The sequence below is a fragment of the Hipposideros armiger genome, unplaced genomic scaffold, assembly GCF_001890085.2.
Source record: "Hipposideros armiger isolate ML-2016 unplaced genomic scaffold, ASM189008v1 scaffold_382, whole genome shotgun sequence".
In the NCBI taxonomy this organism is placed as follows: domain Eukaryota; kingdom Metazoa; phylum Chordata; class Mammalia; order Chiroptera; family Hipposideridae; genus Hipposideros; species Hipposideros armiger.
The window spans coordinates 1,030,516-1,058,308 of record NW_017731732.1 but is presented as its reverse complement, the minus strand read 5'-3'; the positions used below and the strand labels follow the sequence as shown (position 1 = coordinate 1,058,308).

The 27,793-nt window shown below is 43.3% G+C and overlaps 1 protein-coding gene across 3 annotated transcripts in view; it reads right to left on the bottom strand.

Moving 5' to 3' along the window:
* The window catches only part of TMEM87B (transmembrane protein 87B), a 43,861-nt gene that overhangs the window by 6,002 nt on the left and 10,066 nt on the right, over positions 1 to 27,793 (bottom strand). The window contains exons 4-17 of one of the 3 annotated variants that reach the window (XM_019662882.1): positions 24,677 to 24,808; positions 23,692 to 23,745; positions 21,537 to 21,627; positions 19,801 to 19,862; positions 19,398 to 19,581; positions 16,776 to 16,875; positions 15,024 to 15,117; positions 13,505 to 13,576; positions 10,241 to 10,349; positions 10,100 to 10,158; positions 8,761 to 8,864; positions 7,548 to 7,621; positions 4,613 to 4,686; positions 2,825 to 2,877 (exon numbers count right to left, since the gene is read on the bottom strand). In XM_019662882.1, the coding sequence (XP_019518427.1) occupies positions 2,825 to 2,877; positions 4,613 to 4,686; positions 7,548 to 7,621; positions 8,761 to 8,864; positions 10,100 to 10,158; positions 10,241 to 10,349; positions 13,505 to 13,576; positions 15,024 to 15,117; positions 16,776 to 16,875; positions 19,398 to 19,581; positions 19,801 to 19,862; positions 21,537 to 21,627; positions 23,692 to 23,745; positions 24,677 to 24,808 (1,262 nt within the window). Of the gene's footprint in view, positions 1 to 2,824; positions 2,878 to 4,612; positions 4,687 to 7,543; positions 7,622 to 8,267; positions 8,504 to 8,760; positions 8,865 to 10,099; positions 10,159 to 10,240; positions 10,350 to 11,958; positions 12,031 to 13,504; positions 13,577 to 15,023; positions 15,118 to 16,775; positions 16,876 to 19,397; positions 19,582 to 19,800; positions 19,863 to 21,536; positions 21,628 to 23,691; positions 23,746 to 24,676; positions 24,809 to 27,793 lie in introns of those variants that run through there. The other 2 variants (XM_019662883.1, XR_002126282.1) reach the window with 2 other exon arrangements.

Genomic DNA, 27,793 nt, shown 5'->3' with positions numbered 1-27,793 from the left:
AAGAAGAAAGCACTCAAATTAGGAACTCTCACGACAGAATGCCTAGGAGTAGGACAAACAAAATCAATTCCATAGAATGGTGCAGAAAAAAAAGAAAGGAAAATGAAAATCAAAACATTTTACAGTAGAAGAAAGCTTTGGTTATAGCACAACTTTCCAAATTAAATAAGATAAAAAGAACATTTGGTGATTTTAAAAACAATCCATAATAAGAAATTTAAAAACCAAGAACAAAAATGGATAAGAACAAAAGGGGAAGAACATCAAAGAGTCAATCAAACTCAGGAAAATAAAGAAAAGGACAAAAATTATCCCAGGAATAAATAAAAAAATTGCAAAGTGTTCAAGGGACAATAAATTTAAGTAAAAATTCAATAGCTGGCAGGAAAACAACTAAGAGAATGAAAATGATGTAAAGAAAGAAGGGTCACAGAGAAACTGGTAAAAATGGAAGACAGAAGGAAAGGTTGAGGGCTGGCCGAGTAGTGTGCTGGTTAAGAACTGGCTTGGGACGCCAGCTCTGAGCAGCAGGGTCTTAGTTCAGATCCCACATGAGGAACAGTTGACGCTGCGCCCTCTACAGCTAAGATGGTGAACAACAGCTTGACCTGGAGCTGGGCTGCTGTGAGTTGCCAGCAACGGCGTAGGCTGCAGTGGGGCTGGCTGGCAGCGGGCATGAGCTTTTGTGAGCTGCCGTGAGCCGCCGTCCAATGGCCAGCGAGCAACTGCCTCACTTGGGAAGAGCGCAACGATAATACCAACACGGGCCAGTGAAGCAACATCCTCCACAACTAGACTGAAGAACGAAAGGACAGCAACTTGTCTGTTCCCCTTCTCTGATTCCCCAACGCTGTTCCCCTCCCCCAATTCCCCAATAAAATCTTTAAAAAAACAAAAAAAAGAAGGAAACATAGAGAGGTCAGATGGTTCCTCCCACAGAAACATTTATAAACCTGGACAAAAATATTAAAAATAAGTAGTTGAAGGCACTAAAAAATGTGAATATAGATCCAAGTAGCGCAACAAATTCCAAGAACACGCACAAAGAAAAGCACACTGAGACACACCACACACACTGTGGGAAGCCAAATACTAGGGAAATCTGAAAATCAGCAAAATAAGTGACACATGAAAACAAGAATACAACTAATGGCTGACTTTTCTCCAAAAACAACAGAAACAAGAAGGTACCAGAAGTACATGTTGGAAGAGCTCAAACAAAAGTCAGTCAAGATATTTATATCCAGCAAAAACTATCCTTAAAAAAAGGCCAAACAAATACATTTTCATATAAATGAATTTAGGAGAATCTGTTTGCAGCAGAGCTATACTATAAGAAATACTAAAGAAAGCTCTACAGGAGATGGTGATAGGTTGGATATACAGGAAGAAAAGAAGTACTAGTAAATGCACAGGTAAATATGAAATAATACATATGCACCTATTTTCCTTTTCTATTAAAAGTAAAAATGTAAGTGTATTGTTACTTTCATAATGTATAGGCAGTCCTCACTTTGCGTGAATCTGATGTGTGTGAATTTCAGCTACTGTAGTTCAGTTAAATAACACGAGGCCCTCCACAAAACAGTTCAAATTTCAGTTACTCAAAAACACAATGAGATACTGATTCATAGCCACTAAGAGAGCTAAAATAAAAAAGGTAACCAATGGGTTGGCAAGGATGTAGAGAAACTGGAAGCCCCATGTTACTGATAGGATTAAAAATGGTGCAGCTGCTTGGAAAACAGTTTGGCATGTCCTCAAAATGTTAAACATACAGTTACCATACTAACAATTCCATTTTTAGGTGTATACCCAAGAGAAATGAAAATATACGTCCACACACATGCCTAGAATCATCAAATTGATAGTGACGAAAACCTAAGATAAGAGAGAAAATCCTGGAGGCAGCCAAAATATATAACAAAACAAAAACCACAAATAAAACCCACGTAACATTTGAGGAACAAAGAACTAAACCAGACTTCTTTCTGAAACTATGAAAGCTGAAAGACATTCAAGTGACAATCTTTGAAGTGTTGAAAAAAAACAACTGTTAATTAAGAATTGTATACCCAGCAAAACACTCTTCAAAAAAAGCTGAAATAAAGACTTCTTCAGACAAATGAAATCTGAGAGATCACTGCCAGGATACCTGTACTACTATAAAGGGAATTCTTCACGTAATCAGAGTATCATCCTAGACAGGAACTGTCTAAACAGTGGGAGCAGGTGGGAAGCAAGTGGGAGCAGGGAAAGTTAGAAACAACATGTGAAAACGTTATCCTATCTGGCTATCCTGACTGCTTTCCACTGTGGAAATAGCCACCTGGAATTCTAGTGTCAAAGAGAATGCTGATAAAGAAGACCCTGAAGAGCCCAAAGTTCTCAGACAGGCTTTCTCTGCACCCTGTTTTTCCTATGCTCATGTTTTTCCTCCAAAAGCTTCCCCATCATAAATGCTATTGTGGTTACATGTGTTAAAGAAAAGTGTTTTACATGTGTTTGAACTTTTCCATGATAGAAAGTTAAAACAAAAGAAATGGGTCTGATCCTATAAACAGATCAGAAAAGGCTGAAGTTGGTAATAAGCTACGGGCATTAAAACAGTTTTTGTATGCTGACAAAGTGGGGAGAAAGACAGACCAAGGGAGGGCTGCGTTTTCTTTGCAATTTGATGTGAAGTAAATCAGTCATTCACTAGGGAAGGGGGCCTACAAAAACACATGGAGGTTAGAAAGCCTGAGAAGCACACAACAAAGCATGAACTTCTCCCTTTACACATGAGCCTACATTTAGATTCAAACTTGAACCGGATATTTACATGTCTGTGAAGGCAGAAGGGATATTTTCTTCTACCCACTTCAAATCTTCATCCTGTAGAAATAAATATTCACATATTAGCATTTGCTTAATATCATCTGAAAGCAGAATTTTTAAATAAAATGTATGTTAAATTTAAGCATTAAATTCAGTACATAACATTCCTTTAATTCTTACATGTCATAAGAAGTTGGCACTAATGCTGGACAGAAATTATGCCAGTATTTTCTCAAGCATGCAGAGAAACAAAAATTTGGATTTAGGTGCAGCGTGTTACACTTTTTGTATTGAAAAACCACAGTAAAAATACAAAGAGTGGATTTATACAATACAAAATAGCAAGAATATTGATTTGTATTGATTTTTTACTCCTAGCATTCATTATATGCCTCCTAATTTGTTCAAGTTTTCATATCATGAGTTTATAATTTTTCACAAGAAAAAGATTATGGTACTTAACAAAAGCCTATTTATGTCTATCACTTGTATTTATGCTCACCTCTCTGCAGGAGACAAGAAAGGAAGCAGGTCAATTAGAGTAATTTTTTTTTTAAACAGAAACTTGCTTATTTCACTGGGGAAAAAATAAAACGTATACGGAATATTTAGGTTTATGATGTAAAATAAACTAGAATGTTTCTTTGTGGTGTATCTGGCTATATGGAATACTCTGGTTCTAGGAGTAATTACATGGGATACTCTGGTTCTAGCACTACATATGTCTTGCTTATCTAGAAAGAGAAAGAGAGAGAGGCAAAGCCACTGAGCCAGTATTAATAAGAACCCCAATTCTCTGAGTGAGACTCAAGTAGAAATAAGTCAACGAGAAACAAGGCCCCCAACTTCTGACCAAGAGCTGATTATACTTAACTTAGAGAAATGAAAAAGCTTTCCCTTGATAGGAGCTTTAAAATAAACTGAGATACGATATCCCTAAAGTAAGAGGAAAATACCTTAACAAATTGAAAGTTTAGAAGCTCTAACACTGGATAATTAAAACTGTAGTTTTTTTAAAGTTTAGTTAAATTACCATCAAACTACTCAAAAAACACATTTTAAAGAATTACTAATTGCCAAAAATAAAATTTAGAGAATTTACCAAATCCAGCAAATAAAACTGTTTTTATATACCATGTGCTGTCCTGTCAGAACTCACATGCATACGTGAATTTTTATACCATATTAATCACAACATATATAAGACAGCCATATAAAATTGTATGATCAGCATTTCCATTTTGCTTACTTTCATAATTATCACTTTTATGCATAAATAACATGCATAAAATACTTTAAAACTCATCTCTATCCTATGTTTTACCATTTTAAGTGTGCAGTTTTTTAAAATGTTAATTTTGTTAAGTGCATCGGTAATATATACAGTGAAGTCCGTTCCCAACAGGTAACAAATGTTATTGAAACGGCTTCAAAATCACTCTGAAATGCTGAAAAGTTAATGCAGGCTTTCACTACGACAAAGCTTCTCGGTCCCCATGTGCACACGACCCAGCTACGGAGTCCTGTTAAGAAGGAGATTCAGACTTGGTGGGCCTGGGAGTCTGCATTCTAATCAGTTCCCAGGTGCCAGGGCATCTGCTGGAGTGAGAATAGGCCTGAGAGGCAGGAAGGGCAGAAGCGACAGTTGGACATAAGCAGGCTTGCCACTGCTAACGTTCGTTTCACACAAAGAATCTGAGTAAATAATGGCCTCCTTGTGGTCAATGGCTGTGAGGTGCGTATAATTCCTCAAGTACCAAGACTGAGACTATTAAACATGTGCATTACTCACAAAGTTATCAGAAGCAGCAGCTTTAGCTGTTCCATTGGAAACCGTTTTCGAGGTTCTTAATTTTATTCCTTCAGCTATAAATGAGAAACATTATAGAGATAAATATATAAAATAATATTTTTCTTTGTAGCCTCACATCTAATAACCCAACAAAAAATAATACATACATTTTTTACGGGAAAGTTTGGTTCTTCCTCCCCCCACCCCCTTTTTTTTAGTTTCCATCTCTCTCCTGAAATTTCCCTTGTCTTCAGCAATCTACTCCTGTAGATTCTTGAACATATTTGTAATAGTCGTTTGTAAAGTCTTTCTTGCCAACTGTCATATCTGGGCCACCTCTACATCTCCACTAACTATGGGTCACTGTTTCCAGTTGCACCCTTGTCTAGCAGCTTATCATTGCACATGGACGCTGAGGATGGTGCCAGACAGGCTCCAGGTTCCCCGGTCTTCCTCTGGGAAGTGTGGACCTGACGTATAGCAGGCATCAAGTTACTGCAGGATCACTTTGATCTTGTGCAAGCGTGCTTTGAGGGTTTATTTGGGGGTTTATTTCAGTATGCATTAGTCCTAGGGTGATGTCAGTGTCCCAGAATGTGGTCTTTATGTCCAAGAAGTGGCCCCCCCCAGGGCTTTATGGGAAGCTCACGGTGTTCACCCAAGCATGTTCAACTGCTTGACTCTGGATTTCAAGCTGTGCACCTGCAGCTGCTGAAAATGGCTGTCCTATTCGTAGCTGGATGGCCTCTTGGAATCTCACTTTGCACTCACCCAGCTCAGGCATCAGGTAAGACTCAGCGAGCACAGATTTCTGGAATGTTTCCCTTTGTGGCTCTCTCTTTTTCGGGTTTCATTTGGGCATTCTTCCAGCCCCAAACCTCACTGTGATTCCTTGCGTCAGTAAGCCTGCACCTGTGCACCCGAGCTCCTGCCCCCGTGCCCTCACACTGATTGGGCGAGCCCTTGGCCAAGACCTCTGTGCCTTTGGGAAGTATTAAGGCGGTGTGTCTCGTCGTTCAACAGTCATATCTCCAGTTCCCATCAGCTCTTCAAGCTCTCCATGCCTCAAACAGCTCATTAAAAAAATATTCTGTTGGGGCCAGCCAAGTGGCGCGTAGGTTAAGAGTTGACTTGGGATGCCAGCTCTGAGCAGCAGGGCCCTGGTTCGGATTCCACATGAGGGCCAGTGATGCTGCGCCCTCTACAGCTAAGATGGTGAACAACAGCTCGACCTGGAGCTGGGCTGCTGTTGAGTCGCCAGTGACAGCGTAGGCTGCAGTGGAGCTGCAGTGGGCTGCCATAAGCTACCGTGAGTGGCTGGCAGCGGGTGTGAGTGGCTGGCAGCCAGCGTGAGCTGCCAAGGACTGCCGTGAGCAGCTGTCCACTGGCCGGCTACCAATTTGCCTCACCAGGGAAGAGCGCAATGATAATACCAACATGGGCCAGTGAAGCAACGTCCTCCACAACTAGACTGAAGAACAAAAGGACAGCAACTTGTCTGTTCCCCTTCCCCGATTGCCCAACACTGTTCCCGTCCCCCAATTCCCCAATAAAGTCTTAAAAAAAAAATTCAAAAATTCTGTCAAGAGTTCATACTAGCTATCGGCAGGAAGGTTAGTCCAATTTAATTCATTCCATCACTATGGAAACAGAACCTTGACACATGAATTAATAGATTTTTGCTGTGAATAAGTATTTCAGGTTTCCTTTCTTAATAGCAAAGTCAGAGAAACATGAAAGATTCATTGTGAGAATAAGATGAGAAGAGGTAAAAGAAAGTGGGGACACTGAAGATACATTGATTAAGCTGCAATTTTTGCTGATTGGAGATTATAAAATTTTCACAGTAATTCAGATAATCAGAGAACAAAAAAAAAATTATAAAAAAGAATGTTACTAATAAGAGAAACCAAAATAAGACAAAGGCAGAATGAAACAAAGATAAAATTACTCTCAACATCTGAGTTACATACTGATTAATTAGAGTATTATGGCAAAATTAATAAAATGATAAAATATTATGTAGAAACTAATAGAAAGATGAAATTAGCATTAAGACCATTGTCTAAATGCTTTGGGCATAGCCAGGAAATTACAGATGTTACTAATTTTAAAGGGGTGATCCAAAAAATTGAGCAATCATCAAGATGAATATTATTTAGGAGCAAAGCACAAAACACACCAAATCACTCTTGTGAAAATCACTGTGCCTACTTCAATATTTAGACTTTAAGAGCAAACGAGTCACAAAAGCTCAAACTACCTACATTAATAATCTTCAAAATTTCATTACTGACTTTTCTTCTTGTATCTACCATAATAGAGGTTTTTGCATATATATAGTTTAAAAAATATTTTATAGGAAAAAAAGTCTCTGACTTTGCATCACAGGTTAAGGTAAAACATTTCTTTGGGGCCGGCCAAGTGGCGCGATGGTTAAGAACTCGCTTGGGATGCCAGAGGGCCCCGGTTCGGATCCCACATATGAGGGCCAGTGAACACTGCCCTCCACAGCTAAGATGCTGAACAACAGCTCAACCTGGAGCTGGGCTGCCGTGAGTCGCTGGCCACGGCGTAGGCTGCAGCCCCTGTGGCAATGGATTGCTATGGGCTACCGTGTGCAGCCAGCAGCCAGCGTGAGCGGCCAGCCGCTGCAGTGAGCGGCCATCCAGAAGCCGGCGACTGATCTGCCTCTCCAGGGAAGAGCGCAATGATGGTGCCAACTTGGGCAAGTGAAGCAACGTCCTCCACAACTAGATTGAAGAACAAAACGACAGCAACTTGTCTGTTCCCCTTCCCCAATCCCCCAGCACTGTTCCCATCCCCCCAATTCCCCAATAAAAATCTTAAAAAAAAAAACCAAAACAAAACAAAACATTTCTTTGTTACAATATGTACAACAGTCAGTAACTCAATAAGCAAACATATCACTCACTTAAATTTTCAGATGTTACCATGAACTCTTCAACTTCATCATCCGAATCATCAATTAAGGGCATGAAGGCATACCTACGTCAAAAACGAGAAGTCGCTTTACTAGTGCATTTAAGCCTGTCCAAGTTTTAGCTTATATGTAAAACAGTGATTGCATTAAAAAACATCTACATTTATAGTTTCCCATAAATGAAAATAACAAAAACATAATTATTTTATTCTCAAATTAGAAAGGCTGTTGTGAAGAAACTGCAGCGGGAGCCCCCAGCCTTGCTGGTAAGAGTGGAAATGGGGGAGACCTGTCTGGAGAGCAGTCCTGCAGCCTGTCATGCTCGGGGGCAGCTTCCTGCTGCACCCCTCTCCACAGCAGGTCCACCTCCCTGCCCACGACCTTGAACTCATCCCCCAACCAAGGAGAACCTGCTGTGTGATTGCTGAAAATACATCACATGACTGAGGCACTGTACTAGGTCCAATAACATTCAGAAAACACTGCTGACAATAACAGGGAAGAGCCTAGAAACAAAGTATCTAATGTTAGGATGCTCACAGAAATGAGGCTACACTAATACTACGGAATGCTGTGAAGCCATTACAAATAATGGGCAGATATACAGATAACGTGGATACATCTGAACAAGAAGGTGCAGGACAGTGCATACGTGTATGTGTGCATGTATTATTATCATTGTTGTGCATTTTTGAAGACATAAACACATACACTGGTATGTACTTCTTCATTTTGTCCTCACAGTGCTTTTCTTGGGGAAGAGAAATGGAGCATAAAAGGTGGGGGCTCCTCATCACATGTGGTCTAAAGCACAATCTTCTGGACTTGGCATTCAAGCTCTTCACGATTTGGGTCCTACTTTCCTTGACCTCCAGAGCACACCTCGTGTCCCCCAAAGCCCAGGAAACGGACTCCTTCTGCTCAGGCTTTCACTGCCCTGTTCTTTCCTTAAAGCGAAACATAATTTCCTTAAGGCGAAACATAAATGCTGCTTTACAGAGTCCTCTTCACCACCCTCTGTCTGCCCATGCACTCAATGTATGCATCTCTCATTTCCCTGCCTGGCATTTGTTACGTGTGTCTCCCCACCTGACTAAGCACTCCTGAAAAGCACGACCACTTCCCACTCTCTCTAAATGTGGTTAGCACGGTAGCAGGTGATCGACAAATGCTTGCCAAATGTGCCTTTTCCTATGTTAGGTACCTCTGATTATTTGCTGATGGTCTCCACAAAAACATTATTACAATAAGGATGAGTGAAAACAGGAAGCTCCAAAATGCATTATCAACCCAGCGTTCCATCCAATCCTACAATAAGGACATGAAAAAGTTAATTTTCTGATAAACACATAGACTTTTGATTCAAATAATGTACAATGGCAAGTACTAATGAAATCTTTCCAACCAGTAAGTCTTCCAAATAAATAAGCACATATTTTTTCAAGTAAAATGAAAACTAAGTAATGATCTTCATAAAAGCAACATTAATGCTTACTTCAGCCTTATAGACAATTAGATGAATAAAATCCTAACATAAATTAAATAGCATAGTATCATAAAAAGAATTAGAGTGTAAAAAGCTTTAGAGGTGATTTAGTCTATTTTCTAGGCCAGAACAGTCATAAGGCAGGTTAATAGCAGAATCAGAATCAAGTTGACAGTGGGTACAGTCACTTATCACCCCTTATCCACGATTTCGCTTTCCATGGTTTCAGTTCCTGTGGTCAAATGCAGTCCGAAAGTATTGAATGGAAAATTCCAGAAACAAACAATTCAAAAGAAACTTTGAGAGAAGGACCACATTCACATAACTTTTATTACATTATATTGTTATATTGTTCTATTTTATTAGTTATTGTTGTTAATCTCTTACTGGGCCTAATTTAAAAATTAATAGATTAAACTTTATAAATTAAACTTTATCACAGGTAGGTGTGTGTAGGAGAAAACATAATATATAAGGGTTTGGTACTGGCCATGGTTTCAGGTGTCCACTGGGGGGTCTTAGAACATGTTCCCCGTGGATAAGGGGGGCTGCTGTATTTTTGACATTGATGACATCAGAATCTCTGATGCAAAAATCTCAGTGCAGTCTTTTTCCCAGCAGGTTACCTGTTTTTACTGTGATAGATGTTATTATATACTATTTGAGATGCTACTAAAGGGCTGTTTAACATTATAAATGACACGTCAGACTGAAGGCATAGAGGCCCATTGGGTACCAAAGAGCCCAAGTTCAGGGATACAGAAAGAAAAAGATTTCCTGTTACCTTAAGTTATATAAGCAGAGAATTATTTTTCAAAATATATAAAAGGAAATTGAGAAAAGGGTGTAGCTGGAAAAGCAGATTTAGGAACTTTTTCAGAGTCATTGAAAGGAGGCAAAAGTTTTTATAATTCTATGCAAAATAATTCAAAGTAAACACAAAATCTCCACTGAAATTACTTCTATTTACAAAGAGAAACTAAATTCTTCAAAATTACACAAAATATAATGGTATAATTAAAAATGAAAACTGTTTAAATAGGAAGATTATACTTACTGATTGACATTTTGCAAATCTAAATGTCTTAGTTGTCCACACCATAAACACTACAGAAGCTGAAACACACCAAAAAAGTCACCTTTGAAGGAACTGCAACCCTGACATAACTTACTATAATAAGCGAAGTCCAACACTTACCCAGCACGGCAAAGATCAGAGTACTTGTAAAGTGCCTGTATAAAGAAAATTTCACCGTGTTCTTTCTTAGCCTCAGAGTCTTCATAGTTTGTGCCAAACTTATAAAAATGTGAAAAAGTTAAGGAAATGCATTTTAAATAGTAATAAACAGTTAATATAGAAAACAGAATCAGAATCTACCACATTTCCAAAATTGATCGTGCTAAATACAGATCCTCTAATTTAAAGCTAATAAAAACACGGAACATGTAATGTTAGCCACCAATACTGTATGATCACGATTCTGATTTTATCACAAATTTGCCTTACAATCTACCGTTGTCTGAACTAAATGAACTTGAAGGAAAACACATAAGCCAGGAGCCCCATGACGTGCTCTTCCATGCCCAGTGTCCAAACCACAGGGCAGAGCAGACAACCTGCCAGTCCCAGGCCAAGTGACCCCGCAGGCCCCACTGGGACATCCCAGTTGGCTTCTGCTTTTCTGGCTGTTTCTTACTTATTTTGTTCTTTTGAGTCTATTCTCGTTTTATACTTTCAATGACCCTAATTAAGAAGTTAGGTCATCTATCCATTCCATTTTATCCATTAAAAACCAAAATATGTCAGAACAAATCTGGATTTAGGTAAGGACAGACTTCATTCAAAAGATGTTGTGACAGGGAGACTGAGATTCAGCAGCCCTGGGGCACACAGGGCAGGGTTCTGCTCTTATGGGGGAGAGAGTAAACAGGACTAGACAGCTCAGATGTGGGGACTGGGTGGCATGACAGGATGGCAATCAGGGAGTGACTTTCCTGGGTCTGCAGATTCCCAGGAGGGGCCCCTCTGGAGGGCTGAGAGGGATGAAAGCTCAGGGACCTGGGGGAGGAGGCTGCTTGGTTTGGTCCAGACTGGTCCATGGGTACATGGATCTGAGCCTGGCCTTGTCACAGATAAACCAGGGGGCACGGGGTGTCCTGTCTAAGTCCTATAAAGAAGGGGTTCTCTGTAGTAAGTCGGCCCGGAAGGTGGAAGCCTGGGGCTTCCCACCACAATGGTATCCTAAGGGCACAGGCTCTGGTCAAGTCCAACACAGTCAGCTATGAAGAAGTCAAGGGGCATCTCCACAGGCTCCTGAGCTCAGAGGCTGAGGCAAGTGGAGCTCTGTCTGTGGTGGGAGGTGCCCCTCTGGTGCAGGCAGCACCCGGCTCTGTCCACGAGCCACACATGGAAATTAGAACGCAGCCAAAGCGGGTAAATTCTGCATTTATGCCTCCTACTAAATTCTAATACTCATTAGTTAAAATTCATTTTAGCTCCTATAACTACCCAAACTGCTTTTCAATCTTTCTAAATGACCAATAACTTGCAATAGGTTAATGTCTAAAATAGCACAACCCACCCAATTAAGACTTCTGGTAGAAGTTACAAAAATGCAAATGTGCCATGTCCCCCATACATCACTAAGACTAATAGTTTTTAGAAATTCTTCACTAAAACCAATTTTCTGTGTTAAAAAGTCTGGCCTCATTTAATAAGTCAAAAGTGATTTTTAAAAACCAAGGAATAAAAGGATCAAATGCAAATTCAAAAGCGTCTAAGCCTGCACTTACCAAGGTAGGGAAAGTTAGGGAGAGCTTAACCCACTTCTGGTGAGAGAGGAAGTCGGGAGGAAAGCACACGGCCCATCATCCCAGGTGAGAAGCACAGGACCCAGCTGCCCCAGGAAAGGATATCCACCAGCACAAGCCAGAGTCAAGAAGAGACAGGGGGAGGCTGGCCACAAGCTCAAGGTCAGAGTCATTAGCCTGCAGCAAAACAGCAAAAAAAATAAAACAAACAGAAAAAGAGCGGGGAGGGTTTCATGAGAAAGGCTGTGGCTCTGAAGTTTTCAGGCTATTTTGCTTTTACTTTAGAGCTAGCTTCATATAGAATCAGCTCAGTAATTCACAAAAGCAAAGGAAGCAGGGTCCTTACCCGAACACTCAGCTCCCCCTGCAGAGCTGCCCCCATTCCAGGTGTGCCCATACTGCCTGCTCCTGTCCCTGTCCCAGGGCGGGGAGCCTCCCCACAGGGCTGCCCCTCGGAGCTGGACCTGCGCCCTGCGCTGGAACACAGCTCGTATGCACAGCTGAGGTATGCACTTCTCCTTGTTAACAACTGAATGTCGTCAGGTGTGTTTTCATACAGGCACTATGACAAGTACTAGAGGAAGATGTTCACAGCACTCTCTGGGAAACTACAAATTTATTCAATAAACTGGACTCTAAACCAGTAGCTGAACAGAAGCAGATGTTTTTAAGACTTTTAAGCAAGTTTGGTCAGAAACAATTCTTTAAATTAGGCATTATTTCTTAACTGGACTGGGGCCCCATGACAGATCCAGGAGACTCTTACATGCCCCACTGTAGGCAAGCGCCTATGTGGGGCGCAGTCTGTAACCTGTGAAGACAGGCTCCAGGCTTCCTGACATTTTCGGGGGCATCTCTGATCCCAGCTCCCAAGCAAGGATGACAACCACTGCTTTGAAGAAGGAGGATGATACATTAAAGGGTTGTTTTAACTTGGAAGCATTAAGAGAATTCACAAACGGAATTTAAAGAACAGGTAGGCTGGGCTCAGAAAAAAATCACCCACGAGGGATTCAGAAAGCCTCCACAGCTGCTTCCTTGTGGACAAGTCACTCTCTCTCAGTCGGGCCCCGCCTGCTGCGGCTCTCACACACCTTCACCTACAGGCAGCTACTCTGGGACACTCTGCCACTGTCCCTCTATTTTCATGCTTCCCACTACGTGTCCCTTTCCATTCTTCCCAGAATGCCTGTTTCCCGATTCTCACTTCTCTTTCTATCTAACCCCCATTTTGTCCTCCCAGTCTTGATTTAAACGTCACCGTCTCTGAAATCTTTCCTGACTTGATGCTAGAACACCTTCCCTCCTGTTTGCGTTACCACCTCTCTGAGATGGCAGAGACTGTTGCTATATCCCTTCCAGCTGCGTGTGTCTCCTCTACCACAGCATGGGTTCCTTAAATGCAGGGATGTCTTTTACTCCCACACCTCCTCAGTGTGGGCACACAGTGAGTACTTAAGTTGGCAGAACTAAATAGCAAAAAAGGACACTGTTTGTCTGGGGAGTTGTTACTTTTTCACCTTCAACCAACTTCCTATGTGGAGGTAACAATAATGCAAAACTGTATTTCTTTCTGTGATCATTACAAATTAAAAGAAAAGATGATTTTATGACATACCAAACTGTTTTAGAAGGACACAGTAAAGGATATGAACCATACAAAAATGGAGTCGATAACTGCTAAAATAATGTCACCAAAAACAACAGCTAAGTGGCTAGAGCCCTGGAAGATAAAACAGGAATAAAACCCTGACAGTTAAGTTTCATTATATTCTAGGAACTCTCTCATCTGATATGAAAAAACAGTTTAGCTCAAAGCATCAGTGTGCAAAGGCCATACACAGGATTTTACCCACCAACAGCACTGTGGTTAAGCACAAGGAAACAACTGGTTTGGTCAGCAACAGGTGCTCACCTAGCAACCTGAGCACGAGACTGAACTCTGGAATGGTGAGTAACAAGCACCACGCCCCCAGTCCCCCTGGGCAACCGTGTCAACCTCCCCTCTCCACACCCAATCCACGGTCACGGCTACTAGTGAGACGGACCTTCCTCTTTCCTGCTGGGCATGAAAGATTTGTAAAAAGTAAAATAAGGACAAGGAACTGAGTGCAAGGGACAAGCAAACCGTAGGCCAGCCACTCACTCTGATTGGGAGCTGACAGAGGGCATATGTAAAGCAGTTCCAGGTGCCAAGCTGACTGTCAGATTTTAAGGAAATACGATGTATACAATATTTGTGTATGTGGAATATTTATCTTTTCTGTTTTCTTTCTAGGAGAGATGAGTTTCCTGTGAGTTACATACAAATGCAGAGTTCTTCATTATGTAATCGTGAAAATAAACACCCCTCACGAGTCATGGATGAAGGAGCAGGTATATCTAACACAGAATGCAGGCTAGAGACAACAGGAAGGAGCACGAGGCTTTTTAACAGGACTGGACGAGTGCCCTGCTTTCAGGGTCAGAGCGAACATGTGATGTGAGGCACGTACACATGCCTCTGTGCAGTGACCTGAGCTATACATGTCAGCCAAGACACTGTAGGTGAAAATAACATGATTCTTAGAATCAAGTGAAGTTCAATAAGCTTGTGAATCACTCGCTCGTCAACCACATAATTGGGAAAAAATACGAGCTAGAGCCCTGAGGGTCTTCGCAGATGTAAATATGCTGACTCTTGTCCAAGGCACCTGCCACCCCCATCCCCTCCCACCGTTACCCCCTGACACCACCTGCTCGGGTCCTTCTGGGAGTGGGCTCTGCTGAATCCCCACAATACTGCGCTCAGAGTCAGAGACAACTCATGGCCAAATGAGACTCAAGAGCGAGACGCAAGGTCTCCATGCGTGAAGGGTACACCGTCTTCACTTGGCATATGTGGAAGAAATGGGCATGTGCACACTGCAAAATGACATGCAAACCTTCCTGGGGGTGACTGTGGACATCTCTGGGGGCAGCTGCCATCAGGCAGTCATGTCACTTCAGGAAGTGCTCTGGCTTGCCTTTTACTTCCAGGAAGTCTTAAAAAGGAAAATATTCCATAGGAAATAAAACTGGGCCTTTTTCATAAACTTCCTATCTTCACAAATTCATCTCAGAGGCTATAAAGTCAAATCCTATTTCATAGCAATGACAAAGAGATGGAAGTGGAATTACGCAGATTTTACCCCAACGACTCTCATCACGCCTTCGACCGCTGCGAAGATAAAGTAGAGGAGCCCCAGTCCGATCACCCGGTGCATGACTGTCCCCAAGCGAGGCCTGGAGTGGGGAGGGCAGATGGAGAGAGGAAGGGCAGGTAAGTCAGGTACACCTGGACAGTCACTGGCCCCACTTCCAACCCCAGAAAGTCGCCACCCATCGAACCAGCCTGCTCCAACCTGGGCTGCTGTGTTAGGAACAAGCTTATTTCCCAGGAACAACGCAGCAACGGGCTCAGGAAAATGGGTCTCCTTTTCTGGAACTGGAAGCAGCAGAGGGTTTTCTGCTGGAATGCAGCCTGTGACCCACTTATCCTACAGCCCAGGTCCAGTTGCAGAGGCTGAGGCCCGGGAAAGTGAGTGCCAACTTCTTGCCAACTTCTGAGTGTCACCGGCAGAAATAATGTAACCCTTCACTAACATTAGTTAAACCCGTTCTGAGGTGCACTTGTTGGAGGTGACCCACTGATTTACATTTTGGGCAGAGAAAAAGCGGGACGTTAGGAGACCGAATCCCACGACCTTCCTTCTCTCAAGACCTGAAACCAGATTTCAGTTTCCATTGAAAAGAATTAAAATACCACTTGCATTCTTTAAAAATATGAATGAGCTGGGAAAAGCAAAGATAGTAATTTCTATAGTTAATGTGACAGAATTGAAATTTTGTGACATCTACAAGTCAGTTTATCGCATGTACATTTTATTTCAAGACCCTCTTCTTAGAGTTAATTAGAAGAAAAAATGGTTTTAAAAAGATACTTAAAACCATCATTTTAAAACAAAATCTAAGCAAAAATTAAATTAATACCCACAGGTCATATTTAAGACTAGTGATCTCATTTAGTTCATCTGAATTGTCACCCATTTAGTTACCAGTAGAGGTGTTAGAGCCCTCCCTCCATGACAGCTGCCACAACAGGCTGACAGTGGGGACGCAACCACAGGCCTTGTTCCCTGCACACTGGCTCACTTCTGCTCCCTAACAGCGGCGCACCCCACACTTGGCTGTGGTGAGGTCCACGAGATGCCGCGTGAAGATCTGTGTCCTGCATGTGGTCCCAAGCCCCCCACCCCAAAGCAAAGCAAGTTAAGGGATGAGGGGAGAGAGCTGGGTGGTGACGGGGCTGCAGGGAGAAGCTGGAGAGGGGGGTCCAGGCTGAAGGCCGAGCCCGGGGGAGTCAGGGTTTTAGGGAAGAGAAATGGGTGATGGGATGAGGACAAGCGATGCACAGGGACGAGAGGGTGGGAAGAAATGGTGCTGATGGGACAGGGTTTCACTCAGAAATCTTGCCAATGCCCAGATACAGTCATAAAAGCATAACTACACTGTTCAGGAAACAGAAAATGGCTTGAATTTCCAGGATCATTTACAATTCTTCATGCCCTTAAAGCTGACCCTTTTTTTTTTTTTTATTGTTAGTTTCAGGTGTACAGAACAATGCAATAGTTATCCTTTTCACCCTCACAAAGTAACAACCCCATTCTCCCCCTCTATTGCCCTCCTCCCCAAAGCTGACTCTTTATTCACCGAACTATGAGAAGCTACTGGGATTCCAATTCGGAACCCTGAGTGTGAAGTCACCACGTGTGTGGACAGCCTTTAGGAGCACGTCCTTGCAGACACCTCCCTACAGGTCTGTACGATGACACTGACAAGTGTCCTGCTGCACGGAGCCCACAGGAGGGGACACGGCGCCTTTCCAGCCCAGTGGGACTTACTTCACAATGCCGTAGCCCAGGCTCACGATGATGACCAGGAGGCGAGCCAGCGTTCTCTTCACCGCAGATGTCAGCTCTGCAAATATCAACAGACCCTGGGCTGCGGGGAAGAGAGAAAACAGCTTGTGGTGTGCCACCTGGGCTGGCCACCAACGGTAAACACGTACAACGGACAGTGACACCTGACTCAGGTGGACTGAAAGGGCACCTAGTCCAAGTGACGCTGAAAAGCTCAGTGAAGGGGACTCAGAGCTCTGCATGTCGGCCCGAGGCCTGTGTCCCTGCCTCCACTCCCCGTGCTCATCCTTCCCACTCAGATGACAAGCACCACAGCTTCCTCCTGTCCTGTAAACATCTGGACCCCACGGATGTCCTCATCTTTTATTCTCTGGTGCTTCTGCATGGCTGTAATAGTAACACAGACACCACGGTCCCCACCTCTGGACTCTGGTTAGGACAAGTCAACCGATGGAACCCAGCCTGGAAAGTGCCAGAGGTGACAGAGTGCCTCCCAGGCATGTGAAGGCAGCCAAGCTAATCCACACATGGGGAGGCACAGGAGCTCCAGAAAAACTTCTCGGAGGGGGTGACACCTAAGTCAGGACCTGAAGGTGAGGCAGGAGTGCGCTACCTGGGGAGGGACCTGGAGAGGGACGGGAAAGCAAAGGAAATGCACACGTAGGGGCAGGAGGCAAAGCCACAGTGTGCTCCAAGAAGTGGAGGCGTGGAACGTCGGCAGGGAACAGAGGCTGGGACAAGGGGCCATCACACAGGGTTTTAGACCACGCTCTGCGTCTGGGCTTGAGGCCAAGGGCAGTGACAGTACACAAGGCAGTAAAAAAGAAATCTGGCTCTGCGCCTGCTTTTGTAAATGAAGTTTTATTGGCACACGACCCACTTGTCCCCTGTGGCTGAGCTGAGTGGTCATAGCAGAGACCATGAGGCCCGTGAAGCCAGAAATATCTACTACATGGCCTTTGAGGAAAAAGTGTGCTGGACCTGGACATACGGACAGTTTCGATCTATCACGACTGCTCTGCCTGAGGGCTCGAGGGCCACTGGACTGCCATGAGGTTCACTCAGGGGAGAAGCTGCTGAGTGCTGGCAGTGAGGACGGACAAGGCTGGGGAGATACTCGGGCACCGGGCCACCCCACCCCATCGTTCTCACTCACATGCCTCCATCTTATGCAGGAGAATCACGAGACACCTCGGCAAACAGCTCGAGGACGTCAGACACACTCAGTTACCACGTTTTCCCACTGCCAATCTAGAAGCACCACGGGAAGAAGCTGACTTGGCACGACCTGTTATTAACGTGCACCCCAGTGGGCCCTGACAACGCTGTCCCCTCCACTTAGGGGGTTTCTGAACTCTGTCCTTCCAGGTTCAATGATCAGTAAGACAGCCAGGGTCACAGAGCTCCAGCTGGGAAGTCACAAATCGGCCCGCCAGGCTCCCGGCACCCTGCCTCTTCCTCAGGGCTCCTCCGACACTGACAGCGGCCCGGGGGCTCTCTCCTGTCATCTCAGACACAGGGCTTAGAGTCCCCAAGGACAGCACTGGCTGCCCTCTCGGAGTGCCCCCTGTGGGTCCTAACACCACTGTCCCTCCCCCATCTCTCAGATAAGAGGTGACTGCTCTAACAGCCACAGGGCTGGACGGCCACTCCGGAATCTGAGAACACATCCTTCCTCAGTCATCAGCAGCATTCTGTCCTTCCTACCTTGTGCTTACAGCACACACAAAACCATCACTATACTCCTTATAGAGAATGACATCGCTCAGGTAACTCCCTTGATGTCTGTCCTTATTTTTTTGTACGAGTCCTTTTAGACTTTTGATTTGGGGAAATTAGAAACACTCCCCAACACAGAGAAGCAGTAAATAAATTCCCACATACCCGTCACTCAGCTTCAGTAATTATCAGTATTAGCCAAATCTGTTTCATCTGGGTTCCGATGCACTCTTTCCCTGGAGTTACTTCAAAATGAATAGCGGACACATGCCCATGGGATATTGGCACCAAGATCATGGTAACTGCCCCTCAGGAGCTCATGCCTGGGTGCGTCCAGCCCTCTGAGTTCTCTCCCTTCCAAGGTTCCACAACAGAGTTCACTGTCCCTGCCTTCTCTGGCCTTCTACAAGTCTGGGGCACACACTGCGATGCCCAACCACATGGCCTCCCGCTTTGCAGGGACGGTCACAGAAGTTCTGGGCATGAGAAAGAGGCAGGAGAATGCAAGGAGGGTGTGGGCCGTACACATTCTACTCCCTGAGGCCAAATTTCTTCTTTTTTTGGAGGGGAAGGAGAAGGGAGGGCGATGGGGGAGAAACATAAATGTGTTACAGAATTGGTGACACCCAAAGCTGCCATCCTGAGCTCCGTGTCGTCTTCATCCAACTATGGGGAGCTAGACCTTAAGGAATGGGATCTTTCTTCTCCCCGGGAGGAAAGGGAGCGAGTGCCAGCGAGAAGAACAGAGAATGGGGACAAGGTGCATGCTAGCCTGGACCACAGTCCACTCCCAGTCTCTCCGTGTCCCCTCCACTTCCTCTGCAACGTGGCTGTCTCCAGGGCCCTGTAGGTCACAGCGTGTTTATGGGGACAGTCACAACTTACTTGACAGTCCAGTGCTGTTGATGTTTTGGTATTCGGTATAGAAAACTGCTTTTTCAAGCATTCCCAGGAAAATAACAGCTGCGATCCAGAACTGGATTCTTAATATGTCTTTCCAGTAGCAGGCAGACCACGTCAGCCAAAGCACGCCATACAAAATGTAAACAATGCACATCACCATGTAAAACTGCAGGGAGAAGCAACTACAGTCAGGGAAGCCTTTCTGTGTGAAGATCAGCATTTCCACATTCAAGTGACAACCCCTGATTTTCCAGTCACTCCAGAACCAGAAAGAGGGCACGTCAGAGCACCAGCTGCTAAGGGATCACCACCCCGAGCTTTTAAAATTTAAAATATTCTAATTAGGACACAAAATTCATTCTTAAAAAATGATAGACATACTCACAATCATGAGAGGCCAATCTGAGGCAGAGAGATATCCTTTTGGCCCCATCATAGAAAGGGAAACTGGTGAAAGTGAGCATGGGGACAAAGAAATTGAAGAGTTAAATTAACAATCAATCAGCTTTCTCTTAAGCTTTAAATGCAAGCTCATTTCACTGAAGGCTCCAGGATACAAAGCAGGCTAACAAATGATACATGTGTTTAGTGTGCACGCGTACAGATGCACACACGCACACACACAGGTGCTGGGTACTTTCTAGCTGTTTGATCATGCGATCTTATCAAGATGACTTTACTAGTGTACACACGGTTATAAAACCTGGGCCAGTCTGACCTCGCACAGAAAGCAGAGTCACACTGGCCGTGGCATGGCCCCTGCTGAGTCACCGATCTCCTGAGGACTTGGCTTTCCATGTAACTGGGGTAAGTGCCTGAACTGAAGCTTCTCGTCAGGTTGCTGTCTGAGACAGCGATAATAAACAGTGTCCAGTGCAGGACTCATCGGCCTCAGCAACGGCTCCAGTTGCTAACTGCAGGGGCTCAGCCCTGTTGGCTGGAGTTGAGGAAGGTACCGCCGGGAGGAGGGGGCACCAATGAGGAGCAAAAGGGCCTGAAGGTCCCTGCTCCCTCTGGGTGGCATGGCCTGGCCCAGATGTCACCCCCTTTGGAGCAGCCACCTCCACCAGCCCCCAACGGGACACCAGGCCCCCATGGGACACCAGCTCCGTGTGTCCCCACTGGATGTGTGCAAATCAGCAGTGTATAAATCCTTGGTAGCTCTGGCTATTGTCAGCCTAGCAGATGCTTGTTCTAGAAAATGACAGCCACAGCAATTTGGAGACACATGACAGCATGTGTGCCCTTGAAAACAGCGTACTGGGAACCCACTCTTGCCCTGGACACAGAAGGTCCACCCAGTGTGGGAGCTCACAGACCACAGAACCTCGGTTGCCAGACACACTACTTGTACTCCTAGGCTACAGTGATGCTTAAAAAAAACTTCAAAAACAGTAATTTTCAACCCCTAATGATGGCCATGTTCAAGAAACAGAATATAATCTACTTCAAATACAATTAAGATGCTGTCTGCCCAAGCCGGCCGAGTGGCTCAGTTGGTAAGAGCACGAGCTCTGAACAACAGGGCTGCCAGTTCAGATCCCACATGGGCCAGTGACGCTGTGCTCTCTACAGCTAAAATGGTGAACAACAGCTCGACCTGGACTTCCATGAGTCGCCGGTGACGGCGTAGACTGCAGTGGGGCTGCCGTGAGCCACCATAAGCAGCCATCCAATGGCCGGCGAGCGACTGCCTCATCCAGGAAGAGCACAATGATCACAATATCAACATGGGCCAGTGAAGCGACGTCCTCCACAACTAGGCTGAAGAACAAAAGGACAGCAACTTGTCTGTTCCCCTTCCCCAATTCCCCAGTGCTGTTCCCCTCCCCCAATTCCCCAAAAAAAACTTAAAAAAAAAAAAAAAAAGATGCTGCCTGCCCATTTCTATGCTTTAAAAAATTTTAATTTAGAAGGATGGAGAATTTTTTATTCCAGTATGAAGTAAGATAAATTTTTAAATTTATCTTAATTAAGAAGTTTAAAGTCCCCCAAGTAAACAGATAATTCATTTTTGTGATTAACAGAAATTCATTTCTGTACAATGTGTTTTAACAGAGAATGTGGATTTGGGTCAATGACAAAAATAGTGAGTATAGTAAAAACAGACAGTAAACATACCATTCAAATTCCACTTTGCATCTGTTTTGTCCGTTTTAATCGAAACAATGAAGATGTGAAACCCATCTCTCTGTGTTCTTGCGACAACATCCTGAAACACACAAAATAACCTTTATTGTTATTTTTTAAAATGGCTCTATAAGTTATACCTGTAGTTAAACAACTGTTCACTACATTGTAAATAACCTTTAATAACTGAATTAGGTTACTTTTAAAAAACACAAACAGAGAACACAAATAAAAGGAAGAAGGGGCTGTAACAGTAGACAGGAAGGACCCCATTTTTTTTGCCGCCATCCTTGCAGACCCAAAGGGACGGAGAGAGAAAAAAGCCTTTCCCACTCTTCAATGTTTTCTACTTTTCTTATTTCTACAGGTTTTCCCCCTCATGTTCCCATTCTGTGTTTTATTGAATATTGCCATTCAAATTGATTTTCTCCTATTAGTCTTCCAATGTTTTCTCCAATCTCATTAAGCATTCAGTTTCAAATGTGTATTTTTAATTGAACTGTGGGAGGGGGAGTCGGACGGCACTTTGAGAAATGACTCACATGTTATGTGGGCTGAATTGTCTAAATCAGTGGTTCTCGACCTGTGGGTCGCAACCCCTTTGGGGGTTGAACGGCCCTTTCACAGGGGTCGCCTAAGACCATCGGAAAACAAAAAGATATTTACATTATGATTCATAGTGGCAAAATTACAGTTATAGAGTAGCTGCGGGAGACCAGCTCCCACAGGTCCAGGGGTTCCCTCAGGTGGAGACGTGAGTCAGCAAGAGAGCGAGAGCGAGAGCGAAAGCGAGAGCGAGAGCGAGAGCGAGAGCGAGAGCGAGAGCGAGAGAGAGAGAGAGAGAGAGAGAGAGAGAGACTGAGACAGAGTTTTTCACTTGTGAGAAAAAGAGGGAAGTCTTTATTCAAGGCACAGCGTTTTTCTTATATACTGGTTACACACACTTGCTTTAGGCTAAGGTTGCTTATCTCCTAAGGGATGGCGGTTATAATTTTTGCTAGTAAGGGGCGGAGTTTGAGGGAGTGGGGAAGCAAATGTTCCCAAAGTGAGACAAAGTACAGCAAGTAGAAACCGCTAACAGATTGGCATTTCACTCTGTAACTTTCAAGGTTGTTTGTGACGTAGGCTTGCAGCAGCACAGTGGAGAATGAGATCTATCCAGCAACCTTCCCACGCTGCTCACCTGGGCCTGAGAGCCTGCCAGCTTGTTAGCAGCCAGGCTTGACCCTTACTGCAGACCTCCAGCTCTCCACAAAAAAGGCCAGTCCTGACTTCTGTAAACTATTTTCTAATTAACCAAATAGCATTGAGACATTAAATGATAATTAGCCCATCTAGATTAAGCTGGTCACTTCCAATCTCAATTCTTTTAAAGCTCTAAGACAGAGTGCCCCAGACATCCAGCGGCTCCCAACAAGTAGCAACGAAAATACTTTTATGGTCGGGGGTCACCACAACATGAGGAGCTGTATTAAGGGGTCGCGGCATTAGGAAGGTTGAGAGCCGCTGGTCTAGATGCTTCACATTGCTATGCTACTGGCAGGCCCCCTAGGACCACAACGGCTGCTGTCATGCCCGATGATGCCTCCAGTGCCCCACGTACCTGGACCAAACTTCTCACACTCCTTCCTGAATATTCCCTGCCCTTCCCTTTCACTTCCTCCCTCTCCGCCTGTCAAAGTTTGTGCAAAGCAAAGAGCTTGTCCCACCACTGCAGAGCAAATGGCTCCCCACTGTCACAGCGCTCCATATGATGGTGGAAGAAAACAAGATGCGCGAAGTCACAGAAGGAAAGCTGGCGCTGCACTCTGCTAGACGCACCCAGTCCCTACACAACTCCTGGCCCTCTCGGCCTCCTACTCTCCTGACTTTCAGTAATTCTCCCAAATAAAAGAAAGGCTGCATACAAGTTCACCTTCAACTGTCACTTTAAAGAGATTTTTAAACAAAGACAGAAACAGTATCCACAAAATTCATAGAGATGTGTGTAAGGAAATAGGCCGTTTCAAATAAGGCTTCTCTTTTCTTTCCCAGTTCTAATAATCCTGCTTTATTTCACTCTCCAAATATTTATCCATCAGCAGACTCCTTTTAGTCTTATTGTAACTTGTATATATTTGATTAGGAGACAAATAAAATAACTTACCATTGATCCTTCCTGGTTTGAAGCATTTCTGTTATTTGTAATTAGTTCTTTAGTCTGGAAAAAAGAATAAAATAATTCCATTTTATATTACTGCATTTCTAAGGCGATAAATAGTTTTAACAATTAAGAAAAAAATGTGTTGTGAAAAAAGTAAAATCTGAAAGCTGAACACAAGAGAACAAATTTCACTGTAGCTCAAACATGAGTAACAAAATACTGCTTTTGAAAAATCACTCCCTAAATCAGGAGAGTGGTTACCATTGGTGGGGAGGGTATAGGAACTAAAGGGGGCTCCAGGTGTTAAAATATTCTGTACTTGATCTGGGTCTACACTGGCATGTCATGTTTTGAAAATACATCAAGCCATATACTTCTGATACACACACCTTACTGTATGTTTATTACACTTCACAAAATTTTTAAGCAACCCCTTTAAAGTTTTTACTAAAGACATATTTTCATTTCAGAATTTTCAGAACAACAAAACTCTAAGTTAAAATGAACCATAGCCTCACTACCCAGGGATGGTTGCTGGGAACATTCTATAATCTGGTCTTCCATGCTGGAAGGGAGCAAGCAAGAAGGAGAGTTCAAGTGTGGGAAATGCTGGTAAGTCAAGAATGCAGACAGACTGTCCTGAGAGGTTGAACAGCATGGCTACTGGTAGCAATGATGAGCGCTGTGTGATGGGAAGATGCGGGCAGGTCTGAGTGGAGTGGAGAGAAGAGAGAACAAGACATGGAGTGATAGCAGATTGTGAGAGGATGACAAAAGGACCCTCTTTCAAGGGTGTTGCTGCAAAGGGTACAGAAAAATGGAACAACGGCACCAACATCTTACGATGTACTACCATACTCACAAAAGAACTAAGCTAAAAATTAACAAATTAAGCACCTTTATTAAAATTTTGGTAAGACAGAATTTAAGTTAATACTTGTATTCACTGGAAGTAAAGTAGTTTTAACACGGTAAGATAGATACTCACATATAAAGAGGGAAACACCTGTAAACCACTGTCGCAAGCTAAGTTTTCATTTTTTGTTGTCCAACATTCGCTGTTCTTGAAATAACGGCCACAAAAGTCTTCACCGGCACTTTTGAGCTCCTGTGACAGCTCCTACCGAAGGTAAAATTCTGTTGTAATTTATTTCCACGCTTCCTATCTAAGAATATAAGTAAAATTTAATATCTAACTATTAATACCAAAAATTTATCTAGTTTGGAACACTTAAAAATACGCAGAACAAAATACCAAATAGGAAAAAGGTTTGAATATAGTTTTAAGCAAAACTGAGGTAATCGTAACATTTCAGCTCTTCCAGTGTGCTCAGATACAGTATATAACCACCATCTGACAGTAAAGAAGTGATCAAGGTGTTCGAAACACAAACTACTTTGTCCTGGGGCTCCTTCCATCTTATCTCAGGAACAGACGTCTTCCAGAGAAAGAAAACAGCATTTAACCAGGAGGAAAGACAAACCAGACATTGAGCAACACAAAGAAAGATGCAAACCCAACTGCAAGCCAGGGATACTCATTTATACACCAGGACTTGGGGCTCTTGCATCCCGGAAGTAGGAGTAAAATCCAAGGCCATCTTCCGGTCATCAAGAAAAGGTAAGTTGGTTCCACTGGCCAAATATGGACAATTTGAGTGAAATAAATAAAAATAGTGATAGATCATAACCAACAGAAAAGTAAAACCCATGAGTCCATCCTGATGACTAACTGACAAGATAGGAAGACAAAGGAAAAGGGAGAGCTTGTTCTCAGAGTAGAATGCTAATAAATTTGGAAAACACGGGATCAGAAAGTCACCATGTAGCAACCATTCCAGTAATGACTGCTTTATCATGCAAGAATCAGAGGATGTGAAAACAAGGATGGATGAGGAAATAGGATAGTTATCTACACACAAATACAAAAGTATTTCTTCATAAGTTACTATTAATAACAAAGAGAAAAGTAGTAACTTTACAGTGGAGAAACCTGGCAGAAACTTCCCTAACCAACGGATCAAAGTTAACATCACAAAAATAGGACAAATCAGAATTTTCTGGTGTGCCTGACAAAAATGTAACCTGAATCTAACCATGAAAAAACATCAGAAACACTCAAATTGAGGGACATTTTGTAAAAGTAAGTGGAATGTACACTTCAAATACATCAATGTTGTATCACAAAAGACCAAAAAAGAAAAAAATAAGCTGCAGGAATGCCATGTGATCCTGGACTGGCTCCTGTACCAGAAAAAACAAAAACAAAACAACCCGCTAAAAAAAGATGTTATTGGGACAATGGCAAAACTTTAATAAGATCTGTGTGTTACATGATAGTATCATGGCCAATATTAAATTTCCTGAACTTGACAATTGTGCTGTGTCACCACCTAAGTGAGTACTGCTGTTCTTAGCAAATACACACAAGGTAGTCAGTGTGAAGGGATAAAATACTTAGGGAGAAAGTCAAAAAGACAATATTCAAGGGAAATGGTATCTTTCACCTCAAATGGAAAGATAATACAAATAAAACTATAGAAACCCACACATTATTCAAACTAGGAGCCAACAGATGACAGATCAGCTGAAAAGGAACTGATTCCAAGCAACCATGGGAGCATCACGGAAATGAGCACCTGGTAATGGCACAGAGCCCAAACTACAGGGCAGGAGCAGGCCTCTCTCATGAGCACCCCTGCATCCCCCCCTTTTCCCTCCCTCCTCACATCTTTCTGAGATCTACTCATACTCATGAAATCTACTGCGTTGTCGGAAAGGTCATGACGTATTTTGTCTATGTTTTTCAAAGGTCATTTATTTATAAAAAGAACAAAGATCAATCAATAATATACTGCCCGTTTTGTTCAATAACCTTTTGCCATCTTTCATTGAGCTTCATAATTCCTCGTTTATAGAAGGACCTGTCTTTTTTTTTGTGAAAAACTGAACAAGGTGCTGATTTACAGCCTCATCTGAATTGAACATTATACCACGCAAGGAGTTTTGAAGAAAGCAAAACAAGTGGAAGTCTGACGGCGCAAGGTCAGGTGAGTATGGTGGGTGTGGCAACACATCCTATCCAAGCTCTAATAATTTTTGACAGGTGATCAAACTTGTGTGTGGTCTCGCATTGTCGTGATGGAACACAACTCCTTTATGATTAACGAGCTCTGGACGTTTCTGGATGATGGATTCGTTCAAACTCTCCAATTGCCAACAGTATACATTCGAATTGATTGATTGGTTCCTTGGTAGGAGCTCAAAAAACATGACACCTTTAAAATCCCACCACACTGAGAGCATAACCTTCCTCTGATGAATGTCTGCTTTCTATGTCATTTGAGGCAAATCATCATGTCGGGACCAAGACCGTTTGTGCACCACACTGTTGTAAACAATCCACTTCTCATCACCAGTTATCAGTCACTTCAAAAATGGATCGTTTTCGGGCCGGCCGAGTGGCGCGATGGTTAAGAACTCGCTTGGGATGCCAGAGGGCCCCGGTTCGGATCCCACATGTGAGGCCCAATAAAAATCTTTAAAAAAAAAAAAAAATGGATCGTTTTCCTCACGTTTAACGAGCATACTGCAGATGTTTATATGCGCCGTCAAATGAATTTCTTTGAGTTCATGCAGAACCCAAATATCGAGCTTGCTTACATATCCCAGTTTCTTCAGGTGGTCGCGAACGCTTGAATGATGGATGGTCAATGTGTCTGCAATCTCTCGTGTCATGTAATGTGGGTTTGACTCCATCAATGCCTTTATTTTGTCGTCATCAACCTTGGTGGGCCTCCTTGACCAAGGAGCGTCGTTGGGATCAAAATCACCAGCACAGAATTTTGTGAACCATCATTTGCACTGACGTTCTTGTAGAGTATTGTCCCATAAACTTTATGCAACTTTTCACAAGCTTGACATGTGTTCTTCCCTTTATGGAAGTAAAACAGTAAAATATGCAAAAATGCATAGTTTGGTCTTCCATCTTCAACTTGTTGTAAAATCTCCAAAACTCAACCAAATCGCTCAATTATTTTTTAGAATGAAGCTAGAACTGTCAGCTGTCAAATGACATAGCAATAACATAGATGCGAATGACTCT